Source organism: Dipodomys merriami, unplaced genomic scaffold (assembly GCF_024711535.1).
Source record: "Dipodomys merriami isolate MVZ:Mamm:240054 unplaced genomic scaffold, mDipMer1.0.p SCAF_19, whole genome shotgun sequence".
Taxonomy (NCBI): Eukaryota; Metazoa; Chordata; class Mammalia; order Rodentia; family Heteromyidae; genus Dipodomys; species Dipodomys merriami.
The window spans coordinates 20080925-20097378 of record NW_027203270.1 but is presented as its reverse complement, the minus strand read 5'-3'; the positions used below and the strand labels follow the sequence as shown (position 1 = coordinate 20097378).

Below are 16454 nucleotides of genomic sequence, written 5' to 3'. Positions count from 1 at the left end.
GGCCTTCAGTTGTGATCCTTCTATTTTCAGTTTCTAGAATAGCTAGGATTAAAGGTGTGAGTCACCAGTAGCTGGCCCTATTGGAATTTTATTTTTCATATAGATGAACATTCAATCGCTTTGTCTCCAAATTTCTCATCTGAACTTTAAAGAACCCTCTCTTAGACGCTGTTTAAACAAATTTTTTAATTCCCTTTGAAAGGCATGAGATCTTGAAAGATCTGATTTCAAAACCAAAATAGTTCTTTAAAATACCTATTGTGATCTTTGGGGAGGGAACCTGATGCATCACAACTGTATTACAATTAAGCCATTAATCTTGTAGCTTCACCAACATTAACTGTTTCATTTTCATGACACTGCTGAGTCATCTCTTTCTGTAGAGGGTCAAGAAAAGGTCTTTTGACAAGTGTTAATTCCTTCTGGATGTTTACAAGTTTCATTCACTCTTAACTTTTTCATTATTCACAATGTTTCTATTCTTACAATTAATAATAACTAGTTTTGTCTTATTGTTAGCCTTAATTTCTTTGGGGGGGTCTGGCTATTGTCACACTCAATATTGGCTTGTGGACTGCTCAAGTCCTGGTATGATAACCAAACACACAATGTACAGGAAGTTCTGGGGAAAGGGATCCAGTTAAAGATATTCTCACATGCTGTAGTTCCCCCGCCTCCCTGCAAAACAAAACAAAAACTTCCTATAATAATGAGCCTTCTTGTAACCCCCATGTTTTTCAACCAGAGGGAAACTCCTAAATCCCTTTGAGTCTTCAACTTTTTTCTAAGCTACCAAACCTCTTGAGTTTTCTCTTTTCTAACCAACCCAGTCTCATGTCTTATCTTCTAATTATTTTCCTTACTATTTTTTCTCCTTCCTGCTTTCCTTCATAATACTAGAACTTAAAATCATAGGATTTGCTGACTTTATTATCTGTTGAACAAGTCAACACTTTGGGGGCAGAAACTTTACCTTGTTTAACATTATTTTTCTAATGTCTAATATAGTTCTGGATACCTGAATGGATATTCAGTAAATATATTGAAACAATGAAAGAATGAAAACCTAACACTGAATTAGATACTGAAACCACCAGTCTGGATGCCATAACACTTAGTTATGGTCTCAGTGACAAAGATGTCAGAGAAGACAGCTTAGTTAACTCAGCTGGACATTTAACAACTTTGGACAGCTTCTCACTCATTCTCTTCCATGTAATTCCAACCCCCTGAACCCAAATCCTATCACTCCTACATTTTTCCATTCTCCACTTAATAGCCTTTTAAAACACCATGAAAAAAGGTTGCTAGCTGATGTGCTTTCTCCCAATTACTCTTACCTGCCTTACTCCAATGGGAGAGGACAATGTGAGCAGTCAAGGGCACTCCTTCACATGTGTTCTTGACCGCCATTCTCTAATCTCCCAGTTTTATCCCCCTAGTAACAGCTTTTCTCCAGGCTTGAAATATGCGCAAGTCCAACCTTTCTTAAAGCACCCCCCCAAAAAAAATTGTTTTTCATTACTGAAAAAAAAATTTTTTTTTTTTGTCGTTGGTTGTGGGGCCTGAATACTGGGCTTACGCTCTGTGCCTCAGCTCTTCAGCTCAAAGCTAGCACTCTACCACTTGAGCCACAGCGCCACTTCAGCTTTTTCTGCTTATGTGGTGCTGAGGAATCGAACCCAGGGCCTCATGCATGCAAGCAAGCACTCTACCACTGAGCCTCCTTCCCAGCCCAATTCTTTAAAAACAAAGTTTATACCTGCTATCTCCATTGTCTTTCCCTGTCATTTTTTTCTAACCACCTCTATCCTTTTGGTTTGAGACATTTTGCTATGTAGCCCAGGCTATGTCTAACTTGTGATCTTCCTGCCTCAGCCTCCCAAGTACTGAGATTACAGGTGTGTAATCACCTCACTTACATCTTCCTTCTCTCCTTCTCATCACTCCTCTGAAACTCCTCAGGCATTTCCCAAGTGATGGAACCTAAAGGTCAAAGACTTGAGTTTCACTCAAGGTTGTTGCTCTACCACCTGAGTCACAGCTCCACTTCCAGCTTTTTAAATTAATTAATTAGAGATGATAGTTGCATGGACTTTTCTGCTTTGGCTTGGCTTTGAACCATGATCGTCAGATCTCAGCCTCTTGATTACAGGTGTGAGCCACAAGCAAAGACCATAGGATTTAACTTTCTGCTCTTCACTTAACATCTGATGTACACTAACAAATCATTTCCAATTTTCTGAGACCCTTTCCACTTACCTCATACCTTTCTGAGCATTTCAGTATCCTTTGCTGTAATCCCACTCTACCTTAGCCTATCTTGCTCTACTTTACCCTACTAACTGCCTTTAAACCAGACAGATTACTCTTTAGTGCTTTGAAAACAAAGTCACTGACAACTAATTATATTAAAAACCAGAATTTCCAGCTTTAAAAAAAAATCAGAAGCGTTGACTACACATTCCCATCTAACAACTAGCCAGATGTTGCCACATTAGATGTCATGTGGTGGAAAGGATAACAGAGTAAAACAGCAAAAGGCTGACAGGAAATGCTGCTGTGCATTTGTGTTATAAAGTATGACCATGGACAGTCTCTCTCATAAGGTAACATTTGAACTTATACTTCCAGAAGGAGCTATTTCACTGTGTAGGAAAAGAACATTAAAGGCAGAGGACATTAAAGCCACTGAGGTGGAAGTGTGATTGGCTGATTTGGGAAACAGCAAAGTCAGTGTAAGTCATCAGTGAGTGCTGGAACATGAGATCAAACCAATAGGGCAGGTGTTAGAAGGTTTCAATATGTAAGGATAAGGAGCTGTATTTTGTCTCCCAGTGGACTGTACCTGGGATTTGTCTTCTGCTTTTAAAATAAATGGGCATTTTTAAAAGTCCTTATCTTGCTTTATATTACTGACAACTTTCTAGTTTTTGAAACTCTCTTATTTTTTTGCTAGTGATGGGGGAGGGGGGGGTCTTGAATTCAAGGCCTGAGTACTGCCCCTCAGCTCTTCAGCTCAAGGCAAGCACTCCACCACTTGAGCCACACTGCCACTTCCAGTTTTCTGGTAGTTAATTGGAAGTAAGAGTGTCATGGACTTTCCTGCCCTGGCTGGCTTTAAACTGTGATCCTCAGATCTCAGCCTCCTAAGTAGGTAGGATTACAGGCATGAGCTTTCTCTTATGTTTTTAATATTCCTTCACATTCTTTGTCCGTTCCTATTCTTCTGTCCATTTCTTTTTTTCTTTTTTTTTGTCGGTACTGGGGCCTGAACTCTGGGCCTGGGCACTGTCCCTCAGCTCTTCAGCTGTAGACTAGCGCTCTACCACTAGAGCCTCATCCCCACTTCTGGCTTATGTGGTGCTGAGGAATCGAACCCAGGGCTTCAAGCATGCACGGCAAGCACTCTACCACTGAGCCACCTTCCAAGCCCCCTCTTCTTCACTATGATGTTGTCCATCATTCATTTCATCAATTATCTTCTTGCTCTCTTCATATTCTTCTGGAATGCCTTCATCCTCACTCATGGTCATTACTACAGGCTGACAACTTTCTGATTAATTGTCTATATGTGAATAGCAATGTATCCTAAAACTTATCAGCCTAATGTAACAGCAATATATAGGAAAGCTAAAAACACAGCTTCTGAGAATCAGAGGATCAACTTAACTGTATAGTTCTGGCTGAAAGATATGCTTCTGAAGGGTTAAAGTCTTGAGGCAGTGACCACTTGTTGCTTGTTTAAGATCAGCAAATTCTGTCTAGCAGAGCCACACATGGTGGTAATCCAACCCGTAGTTGGTTGTGTGGCTTTATAGCCCTGCAAATCTTTTTTTTGGGGGGGGGGCGGTCCAGTCTTGGGGCCTGAACTCTGGGCCTGGGTGCTGTCCCTCAGCTCTTCAGCTCAAGGCTAGCACTCTACCACTTGAGCCACAGAGCCACTTCCGGCTTTTTTCTTTTTGCTTATGTGGTGCTGAGGAATCGAACCCAGGGCTTCAGGCATGCAAGCCAAGCACTCTACCACTGAGCCACCTTCCCAGCCCAGCCCTGCAAATCTTTAGCTCGGGGTTCTCCTCCTAGGCTCAGCTGTGTCAGAATGTAGGACCAGGCCCGAGTTGCAGCCCGTCTAAATAAAACCTTAAAACAGCTGTAAAGTCTGACTCTCAGTGGTCTTCTTGGTGGAGGTCCTGCGACCTGGCCACAACATATTAGTGGGGGCTCGTCCGGGATCCCCCAAAGACCTCCAAGACCTCAGACGCCAAAGGTAAAACAGCGCTATTTTTGTTAATTTGTCTTGTACTGTCGTTGTATGTTTTACTTTCTTTTTCCTTTGTGGGGACGACCACTCCGATTCGTTTTGTGTAAAGGGTTGTGGAAGTGGATGCACTCTGTACAACAGCCCAAATGCTCTTGTGTGGTAGGGGTCCTTGGAACCCTGCCGTGTGAATTGTGCAGCGGGGGTCGGTTCAGTGTAGGGCCAGAACTGACCAAGAGGGCCTTCTAACCGAGGCCCAACTCGCCCACTGTGGGTCTGCTCCTTCTTCTGTGGGGCATGGGTGTGCAACCCCACCATGACAGGAGTCAGCGGACCAATTTGGGAGATCTCCACTTCATAAACTTTTTTTCATAACTGTCAGGCCTACGTGTGTTTTGTTTGTACTGTTTATTGTTTTTTGGACTGTACGACTGATGGGACTGGAAACCAGGGGCACCACTCCATCTAGCCCCCTAGACTTAGAAAAAGAAACTAAGAAAGAGGAAAAGAAATTGTACCCCCCAGTTTCTCAGGGAGATAACTTGGAAGAAGAAATGTTTCCTCCCCCATACTCCCCTTCCCAGGTTCCTTTTGCAGAACCTGAGAATGATCAAGAGGAGGAAGGAGCTATAGAACCAGCAGCCAAACCCTTAGCACCTGTCCTTAAAGTTTCTGAGGGGCCAGTCACTCGACGAAGCCATGGAATCAACCCCCCTTCTAATACAGCTGTTTTTCCCTTATGCGCCATAGGTCCTATGGATGCAGATGGTCAACAGCAACTCCAATATTGGACATTTTCTACCAGTGACCTATACAACTAGTGCACCCAAAATGCCCCCTTTTCTGAGAAACCCCAGGATTTAATTCGTTTGCTTGAAACTATTCTCTTTACTCATCAGCCCACTTGGGATGATTGCAGTCAGCTTTTACAGGTCCTTTTTACCACCGAAGAGAGAGACCGTATCCGAGAGGCGGCCCAGAAACATATCCCTGGCTCCACATGAGCAGCCATCACGGATTCTGCCCTGATCGTTGCCTATTTTCCTGAGATCCAACCAACATGGGAGTACAATACAGTTGAAGGTAGGAAGAGAGTTCTTGTCTACCGCCAGGCTCTGTTGGCAGGCCTCAAGGCGGCGGCTCGCCGACCTACTAATATGGCCAAAGTTTATGATGTTAGACAGGGAGGAAGCATATCTTGACCAGCTCATGGAAGCTTTTAGTCAATATACCCCGTATGATCTTGAGACCCAGGAGTTGGCTCAGATGATTATGTTTGCCTATATAAATCAAGCTGCACCAGACAGAAAGCAAAAGTTGTAGGCTCTAGACAGACTTGGTGAAAAGTCTATTAGGGATCTAGTAGCCGCGGCTGAAATGGTTTACAATAAGAGACAGAGGAGAAAAGACAGGAAAGGAAGGACAGAGAACGTGAAATTGAGCGTGAAAAGAGAGACCGGGCCAAGGAAAAGAGGCCAGACTTGTAGGACTCGCCACTATCGCATGCCGAGCACACCTGGTTCACAAATGGCAGCAGTTTCATTCAAGATGGAAAATGGTACGCGGGTGCAGCTGTAACCGCCCACACTGAGATAGTGTGGGCAGAAGCACTCCCCCAGGGAACATCTGCACAAAGATCAGAACTAGTGGCACTAACAAAAGATGGGAAAAGGGAAGAGACTAAACATTTACACAGACGGTCTGTATGCTTTTGCCACCATGCATGGAGCCATTTACCAAGAGAGGGAGCTGCTGACAGCTGAGGGAAAGGCTATTAAAAACAAACAAGAAATTTTAAGCCTCATTCAGGCCTATGGGAACCATTAAATATTGCCATTATGCACTGCCCTGGCCATGAAAATGGAACTGATTCTATAACCAAAGGAAATAACTTGGCCGATCAGGCAGCTAAGGAGGCGGCCCTGCAGCCCAGTACTGACTCTAGAAGACCCAGGGCCACAAGCTTTGCCTCCTGAGCCTCATTACTCCCAAGAAGACTTGGAGTAGATAAAAAAAATTCCCATAGCCTATAAACCCCCGGACAGAGAAGGAAACAAAGACTGGTAGAAAACTGGTGAGGGGAAACTTATCTTGCCACAAAGATTGGGCAAGGGGATTCTTAAGAGAATCCATCAGGTCTCTCACATGGGAACCTGAAGAATGCAGAACTTGCTCCGACACTCAGAAGTTAAAATTAGGCAAGGAAATCAACTCATTGAGGACATTGTTAAAAATTGTAAAGCCTGTCAGCTCACCAATGCCACCAATCAACCGGTTACAATAAGAGCTCGCCGCCGTGGAGATAGGCCAGGTGTGTATTGGGAAGTAGACTTCACAGAAATTAAAACTGGAAACTTTGGATATAAATATTTGCTAGTTTTTATAGACACCATTTCAGGATGGGTTGAAGCCTACCCAACAAAACATAAGACCACAAACATCGTGGCTAAGAAGATCCTGGAAGAAATCCTACCTAGGTAGGGCTTCCCATCCACCATCGGGTCAGACAATGGACCAGCCTTCGTCTCAAAAGTAAGTCAGGGAGGGGCTGGGAAGGTGGCTCAGTGGTAGAGCCCTTGCCTTGCATGCATGAGGCCCTGGGTTCAATTCCGCAGCACCACATAAGCAGAAAAAAACCAAAGTGGGACTATGGCTCAAGTGGTAGACTGCTAGCCTTGAGCTGAAGAGCTGAGGGACAGCGCCCAGGCCCAGAGTTCAGGCCCGACAACCGGAAACCCCCCCCCCAAAAAAAAAAAAAATCAGTCAGGGAATACCGAGGCACTGGGGACAGATTGGAAATTGCACTGTGCTTATAGATCCCAGAGTTCAGGGCAGTTAGAAAGAATGAATCGGACTCTAAAAGAGACCTTAACTAAATTGGCCTTGGAGACTGGCACAGACTGGGTATTGCTCCTTCCTTTTGCACGAAATTCATCCTATCAGCTTGGCATTACTCATTTTGAAATAATGTATGGACACCTTCCACCCATTATCCCTAGCCTTCAGACTGAATTGCTTGCTGATTTGGATGATACTGAATTTCTGTGTAAGCTTGACTATTTACAGCTGGTGCATAAGAGTATGTGGCCCCAGCTTAGAGCATTATAGGATTCTGCTTCTATTCCTAACCCCCATTTGCTTAAACCAGGGGACTGGGTGTTTGTTCAAAAGCACAACTTGAGATCTCTGGAACCACAGTAGAAGGGACCTTACATGGTGCTACTGGCTACACCTACTGCCCTTAAGGTGGACGGCATTGCTGCTTGGATCCACTGCTCCTATGCCAGACTGGCTGACCCCTTTGCCCTGGAACACATGGGGAAACATGGGAAGTCTCCAAGCATCCTACCCAAGCACTCCACATACGCCTCAAGGAAAGAAAGAGGAACTGATTGTTATTGGGACTGTTGTTTAATAGTATGGCTAAGGTCAGAGAGGGACTATAACTGTTCAAGATCAAGAGCTGTTGGAGTTTAGTTTGGGGCTGGAGCCACAAGATTGTGTCTCAGGACCATAAGTCAAGGGGGGAATGAAGGGTTAAAGTCTTGAGTTTTACAACACTTCCAAGATAGCCCACTCATATGACTGTGACAGGAGCCCTTAACTTCTCTACCATATAAATTTCTCCACTGGGCTGCTTGAATATCCTTTTGACAAGGCATCTGGTTTTAGGCAGTGAGTGATACTAAGGAAAACAATGAAGAACTACAATATTTCATGACAACCCTGGAAGATATACACATAATTTCTGCAACATCCTATATAAGTCAGCAATATTATATTTCAGGAAAGGGAACAAAGGAAAACTAGTAATCATTGATGGCTGCTTTGAAAGATGGTTACCACAGTACAAAAATTGGTTCTCTAAAGTCACTTAAAATAAAGTTCTTTTTTTTTTTTGGTCCAGTCGTGAGACCTGAACTGGGCCTGGGCGCTGTCCCTCAGCTCTTCAGCTCAAGGCTGGGACTCTACCACTTGAGCCACAACGCCACTTCCGGCTTTTTTCTTTTTTCTTATGTGGTGCTGAGGAATTGAACCCAGAGCCTCAGACATGCAAGGCAAGCGCTCTACCACTGAGCCACCTTCCCAGCGCCATGTTCTATAAATATTTTAAAAAATTGGTTCTCTAATTCAGATCTATCACCTGAGCCTCAGACATGTAAACTCAAGTTACCTACTGGATAGCTATTGTTTATATATTATCTGTGAAAACCTGCTCTTTGATACAATGGTGTGTCCACCAAATGTTCTCCTGGGAGTTGCATGAGAGTAATAGTAGTAGTAGTAGCAGTAGTAGTAGTAGTGAAGGAGTGGCTCAAGTGGAAATGGAAGTAGCAGCAGCAGCAGCAGTAGTAGTTAGAAACTGGCTCTGAGTACTGTCAAATAAACTTTAAACTTAAAAGAGTACCTGTGTGTGAGGCAGGATGCCTGGTGCTTTAAAATATCTTACAGTAACTAATGTCACATCATAAATGAGAAAACAAAGGTTGACTGTAACTTGCTTAACCTTGCCAATTCTATGGTTAGTGAATGGCAGTGTAGGGATCAAAATTCAGGGCTACTTTCCAGTTTTCTTGTCATTTTAATAAAACCACATTTTCTGACTTCTTTAGAGTTCTGAGCTTTTGTTCTATTATCAGGAAGGCACTGCAGGCAATTCCACTAAAAGTAGCATGTCTTCTGTGGTAGAAAACCAAGGAGGGCTTGTTGTTGTTGTTGAGTCAGTTCAATGCCCTTGTAGGAAGATCTGTGCAAGTAATTATTCAAAATTTATTGGCTACAAAAATTTAATCCAGGCTGCAAAACAATAGTTATCAAATTGTGTTGCTAAGTAATCTTTGCTACAGTTATTCTACCTTTCTAGGTTAACAAAATGAAAAATAAAGTTATTTTCTAGCACACAATCTTTTTTCCCCTAACAATCTCTTTAAAGTCTCTCAAAGAGACCAGCTGTGGTAAAATGAAATTATTTTCCCACAGACTTTTTAAAAAAGTCTTCTCAGTGTCATCTCCAAAAAGTGTATGGTTTGTAAAAAAGAACCACTTTATTCAATATTGTATCTAAGAAAAAAATATCACTACTAAACAGTATTGGTACATCCTGGAAACAGCAAAAAAATACCAACTTGAAGCTGAGTGTTGGTGGCTCATATCTGTAATCCTAGCTCACTTAGGAGGCTGAGATCTGAGGATCAAGTTTTAAAGCCAGGCTGGGCAACAAAGTTCGTGAGACATATTTCTAACAAACTACCAAAAAAGCTTGAGGTGAATGAGTGGCTCAAGTCAAGAGTACCAGCCTCGGGTGAAAAAACGAAGCAACTGTGTCTAGAGTCTGAGTTCAAGCTCAAGTACACCAATACAAATAAAACTTTGATATTCCTTGTTTTCTATATTCTTTCTCCTTCCATAATCATTACCGAATTGCACTATCATTAAAGATAAAACGTCCCTCCTACTGTGCCTTGCGACTTTAATGTACTGGGCTTTCTTGATGTCCAATCCAATTTATTCTTTTGAAATTCAATGAATGCACATTTTAAGGTAACTTTATAAAGCAATGATCCAGAAAATTATTCCTTATTTTCTAGAACATGATTGTTAGAAATCGGAGAACTAGAGATAGCCATCACTATGTAGTATTCAGTAGTAATCTAAACAGCAATATAAAGCAATGAAATTCCAAATAAGAAAAATATACAAACCACAATAACCAACAAGCAAATTTAACTTCTGTATGTTTAAAACAAGTTGGAAAGAGCAAAAGGCTAAAGACTCATCATATATTTGCCCTAGTGTAGAAATAGATAGTGCATGCAGTACAATTGCACACCTTCTGTTTACATTGCTGTCCAATAATCTACCCCAATGGCAACTCAAAACCCACAGGAGCAGCTGGCTGAAGCCTGTAATCCTAACTACTCAGCAGGCTAAGATCTGAAAATCATGGTTCAAGCCGGTGCGGGCAGGAAAGTCTGTGAGACTCTTATCTACAATTAACCACTAAGGAGACATGGTCCATTTTATTTTTACAAATTTTCTCAATCAAAAAAAGGGCAAACAATGAGACACATATATAGATTTATTCACTATTAAGTAAAGGACAAAGGATGAGATATTACAGACAACTCTGGTCAAGTAAACAACTAGTTACAAGTAAAACATTACTACTAAAAACATTAGTCAGGTCGGGCGCTGGTGGCTCAGATCTATAATCGTAGCTACTCAGGAGGCTGAGATCTGAGAATCACGGTTCAAACCAGCCTGGGCAGGGAAGTCCATGAGACTCTTATCTCCAATAAGCCAAAAGAAAACCTGAAGTGCACTGTGCCTCAAGCGGTAGAGTGCTTGCCTTGAGCTAAAGAGCTCAGGGACAGCACCCAGACCCAGAGTTCAAGCCTCATGACCAACAGAATAAAATAAATAGTTGGACTTGCAACACAACGAATGCCAAATACTTAAAACGTGTATTATAGTATATATTAATTGTAAAAAATAATGAGTTTTGTTGTGATATTTTCACACATGCATATGTGAATGTACTTTGTCTCTGATCATCTTTCTCTTTCCCTGAGTCCTCTTTACTTTTGTAGACTTTTTTTGTAAATTAAGGCCAATCTTGGATGGACACAGTGCCTTGTAACATCAGTGATTTAATGGAGTTTAAATATTGCCAATGTAAGCTACTCAGGAGTCAGAGATCTGAGGATCATGGTTCAAAGCCATCCTGGACAGGAAAGGCCATGAGACTCTTATCTCTAATAAACCACTCAGAAAACTGGAAGTGGAACTGATCTGATCCCCAACACTAACATAAACCATACAAAAACAAAGTACTTAACCAAGCAGTTATATCCTTTAGAAATTAATCAAATGATTAATTTAACACCTAATAACAATAAAACTGGCAGACTAAACCATAATTTTGCCCCTATTAGTGAAGTATAATTTGGGTAGTGTTAGAAGCTAAATTATATTTCCAACAAAGATGTATATTGGAGGCCTAAAATTAGAATATAACTATATTTGGAGATAGGATCTTTAAAGAGGCCATTAAATTAGAATGAGGTTTCTACAAGTCTTAATCCAACATGGTTAATGGGCTTATCTGAAGTTAAAATTTGAACACATATACAGGAAGACTATGTGGAGACACAGTGAGAAGACAGACATCTACAAACTCCAATTTCTAGTTTCACCCCAGACCTATACAGCATATGCACACAAAAACTGGGACACACACACACACACACACACACACACACACACACACACACACACACACACACACACACACACACAGAAAAATTCCTATATAGATACATGTCCATGGATACTTGCCCATACAATAGTGCATTATTATACTGCTATGACACATTATTGTACGGTGATTAATAACTGAGGCAACAGGACTAAATATTCTCCATGAATTGGATCTTCATTTACTAGAACAAACCAGATAGAAAATGAGAGGTAGTGAACAGTCAGCGAAGAGGGCATCATCTGTACCCTTTTCATCAGAAATCAGATGCCTAGAAAAATGGTAATACTACAGAGGCATCTGTAAGTATTAATCCATTTATTGCCTCCATTTCTCTGTTTCCTCCCTATTCCCACTCAATGACTCCATTTTTCTCCAAGTACACTCCATCAAGCTTGCTCTTTTATTGCTTATTATTACAAATGATTGGGGGAAATTGTAGGGCATAGTATGTCCACCAGAACATACTATGTAATATCTTGCCTTTGTGTTCCACATAGACAATTACATTTTCTTTGGTTTTCGTTAATATAGTGCTGATAAAATATCTTTAAAGCAAAACACTTTAAAATTCCAAGTGCACAAAATCAGGCACAGTGGCACATGTAACCCTAGTTTACCTGTGGAGCTGAGATCATAGCTTAGGGCCAGCCTGGGTGTTTAGAAAGACCTCAGCAGAAGGAAGGAAGGAAGGAAAGAAGGAAGGAAGGAAGGAAGGAAGGAAGGAAGGAAGGAAGGAAGGAAGGAAGGAAGGAAGGAAGGAAGGAAGGAGGGAGGGAGGGAGGGAGGGAGGGACAAGGGAGGAAGAGAGGAAGGAAGGGAGGGAGGGGAAAAGAGGGGAGAGAAAAGAGGGGAGAGGAGGGAAGAGAGGGGAGGGAAGAGAGGGGAAAGAAGAGAGGGGAGGGGAGGGAAGAGAGAGGAGGGAAGGGAGGAAGGATGGAAGAGGAGGGAGAGTGAAGGGGAGGGAGAGAAGAGAGAGGGAAGAAAAAGGGAGAAAAGAGGGAAGAAAGGGGGAATGATAGGGGTAGAATACGGAAAGGGAGGGAGGAAATGAAAAATGACCCAAATACTGCTTTTTTGTTGTTGTTCATGTCGGTTATGGGACTTGAACTCGGGGCCTGGGGATTGTCCCTGAGCTTTTTTGTTCAAGGCTAGGCCTCTACCACTATGAGCCACAGCTCCACTTTCACTTTCTTGGTGATTAATTGGAGTCTCACGGACTTTCCTGCTGGAGCTGGCTTTGAACTGAGAGCCTCAGATCTCAGCCTCCTGAGTAACTAGTAATTACAGGTGTGTGAGCCACCAGTGCCTGTGGCCCCAGTGATGTGTTGATCAGATAAATAAATACTTTGCTGCACAAGAAATTTTTGAGACAGGATCTCATTATGCTGTTCAGGAGGCTAGTCTAGTTTGGAAAATATTGCATTTTTCTTTCTGTTCCATTTATCCAGGAAATGGTCACTCCCCAGGCACACGTGAGGCTCCACACCAGTTGGCTTACATTTTGGAGAGTTTGGATGCCAGGACACTGGTCACTTCAGCGATGCGCAGCTGGGACAGCTCCACCTTCAGGTCGTCCAGCTTCTTTAGCAGCTCCTCCTCCTTTCTGCCGCGCAGATCCGGAGCGTGATTCTGCGCCGAAGAGGTCCGAGTTCAGTCACACCGCCAGGCCTCTCGGCACCTCAGGAAGCCGCGGCCGATTCGGTCCCCGCCGGCTCCCCAGCAGGGCCGCCACCCCCCTCAGCAGACGGGAAGCTTCAAGAGCCGGGTGCGCGCCGACTCCGCGGGCCGAACCCGGGGCCCGGCCGTCCTCAGCTGCACCTCACAGACCGTTGCGGCAGGCAGATGAGACCCCACCACCACCACACACACACCCCAAGTGCAGCCCGCGGCCCCTACCAACTCACCAAGCTCCCGTGACCCAGCGACACTGGGATGGCACCGAATCCCTCGGCCCTCACCATAACTACAAGTTGCTGCCTCGGCCATTGCCTCGGTCGGAGGAAGAGACGAACCGACGGTTGGGAGCTCCGAAACCACCGCGGCCGGACAGCGCCGGACGTTGCCAAGAGCAACCGTCCCGAGGATCCTGTCCCGCCCTCCTCCTTCCGGAGAGCGGCGGTAAGTCCCGCCCTGCGTGTCTCGGGAGTATTTTACAGCTTGGCCTGGTGCTGGAGTGAGCACCCCTATGGAAACTGAGGCCCGGAGCGCCCAGCAAGTAGTCGGAGATGTAGTAGTGAGGGCTTGAATTTGACCATTAAGTGCTCTGTTTAATTCATTCATTCGCGCTGCTTAGCAGATTTCCCAGACTGTCCCTAAGCCAGGTGCTGGAGCCAGCAGAGTAAGTGAGAGGGTGTGGGGATGTTAGACTAGTCCTGCTAGCTTCCAATAAGAGATCCTCCTCCTGAGCTGCTCCTGTGGTGGGATTACAATGTAAACCTGTAAGCAAAGAAGCTAGTGCTCTACACCGAACCAAAGTGTTACTTCCGGTTTTCTGTTTAGTTGGAAATAAGAATCTCACAGACTTTCCTGGGCCAGGCTGGCTTTGAACTATGACTCTTAGATCTTAGCGTGCTTAGTAGCTAGGATTACAGGTGTCAGCTGCCTGGCTCTTTGTCTTTCTTTTGTACTGGTTATTGTTTTGTTTTGGGTTTTTTTGGGTCCGGTCATGGGGCCTGAACTCTGGGCGTGGGCACTGTCCCTCAGCTCTTCAGCTGAAGGCTAGCACTCTACCACTTGAGACACAGCGCCACTTGCAGCTTTTTTCTTTTTGTTTATGTGGTGCTGAGGAATCGAAACCAGGGCCTCAGGCATGTAAGGCAAGCGCTCTACCACTGAGCCACCTTCCCAGCCCCTGTACTGGTTATTGTTGTAAAGATTTGTTATTCAGCTACTTTGTCAAATTCTTTCATTTATTAATAATAGCTTTTATTGATATCTCAGGTTTCCTAATCCATCTGCTTTCTCTTAATACTTAAGCCAGCTATTTTATTGTTTATTCTTAGTTTGACCCTCAAAACAATGTTGCTTTTCAACCTTGTTGACTTAGCAATTTAGACTAATAGGCTTTGGTAAAGTCTATTTTTTCAGTTATTTTCTCATCTATTTTTATTAAGAGCTACTAAGAATGGAGCTTTGAGTAGAGATGTTGCTCAAGTGGTAAGTGCCAACCTTGAGCACAAAAGCTGAGATGGTGCCCAGATCCTAAGGTCAAGCAGTACAGGCACACACAAACACAAAAGAATGTGATTATCTTCTAGTATCTCTGTATATCAGATGTAATGAATTATGTTGATTGATTTCCCAAAGTGTACCTTTTTTTTGCGGGGGGGGGGGGGGGGGGGGGTGGTGGTGTCCGGTCGTGGGGCCTGAACCCTGGGCCTGGACGCTGTCCCTCAGCTCTTCAGCTCAAGGCTAGCGCTCTACCATTTGAGCCACAGCGCCACCCCAGCCCCAAGTGTACCATTTTTACATTCCTGGAATAATAGAAATAATACCCTACTTGGTCATAGACTGGTAAGCTCCTGATATATTATTGGATTCAATTTGTTCTTTCTTTCCCCCCCCCCAGCTTTCTTTTGGGGTACTAGGGCTAGAAATTAGGGCCGTATGCTTGCTAAGTATTTGCTTTGCTACTTAAACCATACTTTGAACGGTTTTTTAAAATTTGTGTTTCTGTTAACAAACAAGCTTGTCAATTTTTTTCTTTTCTTTTTCTTTTCTTTTTTTTCTTTTTGTTGGTCCTGGGGCCTGAACTCTTGGCTGGGGTGCTGTCTCTTAGTTCTTCAGCTCAAGGCAAGCTCTCTACCACTGAGCCACAGTGCCATCTTCTGTTTTCTGGTGGTTAATTGGAGATAAGAGTCCGACAGACTTTCCTGCCTGGCTGTCTTTCAATGGTGATCCTCCAATCTCAGCCTCCTGAGTAGCTAGGATTACAGGCCTGAGCCTAGCTTTTTTCCTTTTTTCTTTCTTTCTTTCTTTCTTTCTTTCTTTCTTTCTTTCTTTCTTTCTTTCTTTCTTTCTTTCTTTTCTTTCTTTCTTTTTTTTTTTGTGCTGGTCCTCAGTTTGAACCCAGAGCTCAGTTTGAGCATTTTTGCTCAAAGCTAACACTGTACCACTTACCCCACAGATTCTATTTCTGGGTATTTTGCTTTTTTTTTTGTGGTTAATTGAGATAAGTCTCATAGACTTTCCTGCCTAGTTTGACTTCAAATCATAATCCTCACATCTTAACCTCCTTAGTAGGTAGGAGTGTAGGCTGGCTCCGGTTTTCTCTTTTGGGGCAAGCTGTGCTTCACCTATGAACTGGAGCAATTTTCTATTTTATGCTCTTAAATAATTATCTTTATAGTGAGATTTGTCCTGTGTAGTGTGTGTGTGTGTGTGTGTGTGTGTGTGTGTGTGTGTGTGGTGTGTGTGTGTGTGTGTGGTGTGTGTGGTGTGTGTGTGTGTGTGTGTGTGTGTGTGTGTGTGTGTGTATGTGTGTGTGTGTTGGTCCAGGGCTTGAACTCAGACTTTGGATGCTGTTTTTGAGCTTTTGTGCTCAAGGCTAGCACTCTACTGCTTGAGCTACAACTTCATTTCCAGCATTTTTGGTGGTTAATTGGAGATTAAGTCTCATGGACTTTCCTGCCCTGGCTGGCTTTGAACTGCAGTCCTTAGGTCTCAGATTTTTGAACATCTGGGATTACAGGCATGAACCACTGGCACCCAGTCTTACAGTTGCCTTTTTAATTTCTGTTATGGTTGTTAAGTCTACCTTTTGTTTGTCTTTGTCTTCCTCTTCCTCCCTCCCCTCCTCTCTCTGTCCCTCCCTCCCTCCCTTCCTTCCTTCCTTTTTTTTTTCTTTCTTTTTCTTTTTCTTTCTTTTTGCCAGTCCTGGGGCTTGAATCCAAGGCACTGTCCCTGAGCTTCTTTTGTTCAAGGCTAGCAATCTAC

General features: G+C 43.4%; 1 protein-coding gene across 5 annotated transcripts in view; it reads right to left on the bottom strand.

Annotated features, from left to right (window-relative positions):
* Positions 1–14259, bottom strand: part of LOC138830842 (large ribosomal subunit protein uL29-like) — an 85674-nt gene extending 71415 nt beyond the window's left edge. The window contains exons 1-3 of one of the 5 annotated variants that reach the window (XM_070027654.1): positions 13424–14256; positions 13018–13148; positions 7032–9005 (exon numbers count right to left, since the gene is read on the bottom strand). In XM_070027654.1, coding sequence (XP_069883755.1) covers positions 8921–9005; positions 13018–13148; positions 13424–13480 — 273 coding nt within the window. In that variant the 5' untranslated portion in view covers positions 13481–14256 and the 3' untranslated portion in view covers positions 7032–8920. Of the gene's footprint in view, positions 1–7031; positions 9006–10013; positions 11701–13017; positions 13149–13423 lie in introns of those variants that run through there. The other 4 variants (XR_011373070.1, XR_011373069.1, XM_070027653.1 and 1 more) reach the window with 4 other exon arrangements.
* Between the last annotated feature and the right edge of the window lie 2195 nt (positions 14260–16454).